The sequence below is a fragment of the Geospiza fortis genome, unplaced genomic scaffold, assembly GCF_000277835.1.
Source record: "Geospiza fortis unplaced genomic scaffold, GeoFor_1.0 scaffold1215, whole genome shotgun sequence".
NCBI lineage: Eukaryota > Metazoa > Chordata > Aves > Passeriformes > Thraupidae > Geospiza > Geospiza fortis.
Genome location: NW_005054724.1, coordinates 64,077 through 68,355, shown reverse-complemented (window position 1 = coordinate 68,355; position 4,279 = coordinate 64,077). Strand labels below are relative to the sequence as shown.

Below are 4,279 nucleotides of genomic sequence, written 5' to 3'. Positions count from 1 at the left end.
TGCACGGCAGCGGGCCAAAAAAAGCCAGTGCATGTCCCACCTGCAATAGTGGTGACACCAGCAGCCCCTGGGCTCACCTGTCCCTCAGGGCGTGGTTCCTGATCTCCTCCACCAGCGGGAAGACGCGGGCCAGCGGCGAGCGGAACGCGTCCACGGCCAGCAGGTTCTTCTGCCACGGGGACACGGTGGCCTTCACAAAGATCTGCTGGATGTAGGCCACAGGGGCTCCCACGTACTGCAGGGAACAGGGCAGGGTCAGGGCAATGCTGCCCAGGGGCTGGGCTGATCACACACACAGACACACAGCTGCCCCAGGGTCCTCCTGGGAAGTTTGCTCAGAGAAAGAATTAAAGCAATTATTATCTCTCTTTCTAGAACTGTTGTTTATAGATATGATTCTCCAGAGTGTGTTATTCATAGTTTGCCAATAGTGTGAGAGAAGATTCCTAAAAACCAATCTGTGCTGCTGTTCAGGACGAGGGTCCCAGGCTCAATCTGGGGTCCCAGGACGAGGGAAGAGACAAGAATCTTGACTCCATGTTTCAGAAGGCTGATTTTATTATTTTATGATATATATTATATTAGAAGAAAATTATATATTAAGCTATTCTAATATTAATGTTAGTATAGTTTAATATTGATATATTAAACTATACTAAAGAATAGAAGAAAGGATTTCATCAGAAGGCTTGCAAAAAAAGAAATGGAATGATAACAAAAGCTCGTGACTCTCAGAGAGTCCGAGCCAGCTGGGCTGTGATTGGCCATTAATTAGAAACAACCAACATGGACCAATCAAAGATGCACCTCTTGCATTCCACAGCAGCAGATAATTATTGTTTTTCTTTTCCTCTGAGGCTTCTCAGATTCTCAGGAGAAAAATCCTGGCAAAGGGATTTGTCAGAAAATATCATGGCTACACCAATCAAGTCTTAAGTCAAGTCTTAAGTTTTCTATAAAAACTGTAGATTTCTAATTAAAAAGTACCTTTTCATACCTTCTAATGACAGAACCTCTGTATCACCTTTGTCTGCTATTGTAAATGTGGATAACTCCAACGAGGGGAGAGAATGATGTATCTGACTCCATGTTCTCAGAAGGCTCATTTATTACTTTATTATACTATATTATATTAAAGAATATCGTATATGTACCACAATATAGTATAACAAAGTGATATTGTATAACTATGCGATACTACACTAAAGAATACAGAAGAGATACTTACTGAATGCTAAAAAGATAATAATTGAAAACTCAATTGAAAAATGGCTTTTTCTAGAGTCCCGACACAGCTTGGCCCCAACTGGCCATTGAGTCAAAACAACTCCCACTGGAGTCCCATCAAGCCATCACCTTTGGGTGAACAATCTCCAAACACATTCCACACGAGCATAACACAGGAGAAGCAAATGAGAGAAGAATTGTTTTCTTTCTCTCTGAGGCCTCTTGCTGCTTTTCAGCTTCCCAGGAGAAAAATCCTGGGCAGAGAAATCACGTTCAGAGGGTGTGAATGCCACAGCCTGTCCCCAACAGCCCTTCAGGGACAGGGCTCTGTACAAACCCCCAGTGGGATGGGGCTGCTGGGAACACCTCTCGAGCTGGTTGATTTTCCAGCATCAGCCTCATTACATGGATATGGCAATGGGAAGATGCCAGCAGCTCACATCCCAGGCAGCAGACACAGAACTCAATGTTACAACTCACTCTATAAGTTTTTTGACCAATCACACAAAGCAAAAGCACATTGACAGTAGTTCTATCCAACCACTATAAGCACAGGTACCTTCGTTTAAACAATGCTTGCTTATTTCAAATACAATACCTGCTTGTGAGCCTTAAAACATAATGCACAGAGCTCCATTATTAAGCTTAGAATAATACCTTAATATCTCACTAGATATCCTTTCCTAAACCCCTCTGATTTTAAAGACTCCCACAACTGGGGAGCTCCCAGAGAACCAGAGCAGGAACGATGTCACTGCCATATTTTCTGGAAAAATCCCTTTGCCATGTGGAAACCCAAAGCACCAAAAATATTTGTCTGTCTGCTCTGGGAGGAGCACTGACTTTGACCCTCATTCATAGAGAAAGTTTCCTAAATTTCAAAATAGACTGCAAGCCACAAAGGTGAGTAGTGTAAGTATATCACTTAGTGAGAAATTTAAGTTTTAAGATTTTTAGTATATTGCAAATAAAAACAAAATAGAAAACACAGAATGTTATCCTAAGTTTCTCCTTCATACTTCTTCTTCTTCATAAGTAGCATTTTGTAATTACATAAAAAAAGTCTGCATTTCAAGCTCTTTAAAATCAATTATTAAGTTTAAAAAAATAATCTAAGTGTTGGCTCTTAATTAAATAGTTTAGTCTTAAAAAAGCTTGTAACAAAAAATTGTTAACCATTTTGCGCCTTCTAATAAAAAACTGCCAAACTCACAGTAATAAAACTGTTTTACTAATAAAAAATAATGAACACTTAAGTCCAAACATAAACTATCATCTCAAGTGCCTTCAAACCCAAAAAACCAACAACTAAAACCCCCACAACTGTCATATTTTCTGGAAAAATCCCTTCACCAGGATTTCTTCTCCTGGGAAGGGGAGAAGTCTCAGAGAAAAAGGAAAACAATGTTATCTCATTTGCTTCTCCTGTCTTTTGCTGCTTTGGAATGTGGTTGGAGATTGTTTGTCCAGCATGTGAATTGTTTTTACTTAATGACCAATCACAGCCAGCTGTGTCAGGACTCTGGGGAAAGTCACAGGTTTTTCATTATTAACTTTTAGCCTTCTGTCTGTATCCTTTCTCTATTCTTTAGTTTTGTTTAGTATAGCATTCTTTTATATAATATAGTAACATAAAGAAATAAATCAACCTTCTAAGAACATGGAGTCACATTCATCATTTCCTTCCTGCCACGGGGACCCCAAAAATCCCACAGAAGGGTTTTGCCAGACTCTGTTTTCCCTTCCCAAATCAGAGGTGGAACACGACAGGACTCAGCAGGCAAGAACGAAAGGAGTCTGATTCTCTGTTTGTGTTGTGGGGACCTCAAACCCATCCAGTGCCACCCCTGCCATGGCAGGGACACCTCCCACTGTCCCAGGGTGATCCAAACGCTGTCCAACCTCGCCTTGGGCACTGCCACAGGGATCCAGGGCCAGCCACAGCTGCTCTGGGTCATCGGGTGCTGGGCAGCCCAGCAGGGCCATGCCCCATCCCTGTGTCCCCATGGCCCCAGCAGGACTGTGTCCCCTCCATGTCCCCAGCAGGTCCATGTCCCCTCCCCATGGCCCCAGTGACCCCAGAAGGGCTGTATCCCCTCCCTGTGTCCTCAGCGAGGCCATGTCCCCAGTGTCCCCAGTGTCCCCATGTCCCCAGCAGCACTCACCCAGTCGGGGCGCTCTCCGGGCTCCCCGGGCTGCACTCCCTGCTCCCCGGGGGGAGCGTAGTCCTTCAGCGGCGTGCTGAACTCCACGGGGCCCGTCCCTGGCAGAGGCAGCTTCAGCAGGGGCGAGCTGGGGGGACACAACCAGGCAAACCCCTCAGCTGGGAGGCTCATGCACTTTTACAGGCAGAATAAATTCGGTGTTTCCTGAAATATCGGAATGTGTCCCCAAAACGGTAACCTTGCCCTGAGGTTGAGGTCTAAATGTTGAAGTAATTTTCTCCTGGTGGTATGAATAATAATAATAAAAGTAGTAATTTATATTACTTTATATAATAATAATAATACAAAGAAGAAGAAGAAGAAGAAGGAGAAGAAGGAGAAGAAGGAGAAGAAGGAGAAGAAGGAGAAGAAGAAGAAGAAGAAGAAGAAGAAGAAGAAGAAGAAGAAGAAGAAGAAGAAGAAGAAGAAGAAGAAGAAGAAGAAGAAGAAGAAGAAGAAGAAGAAGAAGAAGGAGGAGGAGGAGGAGGAGGAGAAGGAGGAGAAGAAGAAGAAAGAAGAAAATATTTATATAATAATAATAAAAATAGAAGAGTTTAAAAAATTACTGAGCCTGCTTTGGCACAGCCAAGCTGTGCAGGACAGGAGACCCAGCAAGGGAGCTTTGGCTTTCATGGGACACACTGCTACCCCAGAGTCCTCCTCCCTTGGAAAGCATGGAAAAGTCCTGGGAGAGAAGAAGGGAAGCCCTTGCAGGGCCTCTCCTGGATTCCATCCCACCAGTCAGCGGCAAAGGCACTCAGCATGGCCATGGCTCAGTAAGTGCAGCATCCACCCAAAGGCCAGACACTCCCTTCTTCCAGCGGCTGGTTCCCCGCCCCCAAGCCCTT

General features: G+C 44.1%; 1 protein-coding gene across 1 annotated transcript in view; it reads right to left on the bottom strand.

The window, feature by feature from the left end:
• Window positions 1–4,279, bottom strand: part of SCAP (SREBF chaperone) — a 59,500-nt gene that overhangs the window by 30,122 nt on the left and 25,099 nt on the right. Inside the window, exons 3-4 of the mRNA XM_031065270.1 lie at window positions 3,393–3,519; window positions 78–235 (exon numbers count right to left, since the gene is read on the bottom strand). Of these exons, the coding sequence (XP_030921130.1) occupies window positions 78–235; window positions 3,393–3,519 (285 nt within the window). The remainder of the gene's footprint in view (window positions 1–77; window positions 236–3,392; window positions 3,520–4,279) is intronic.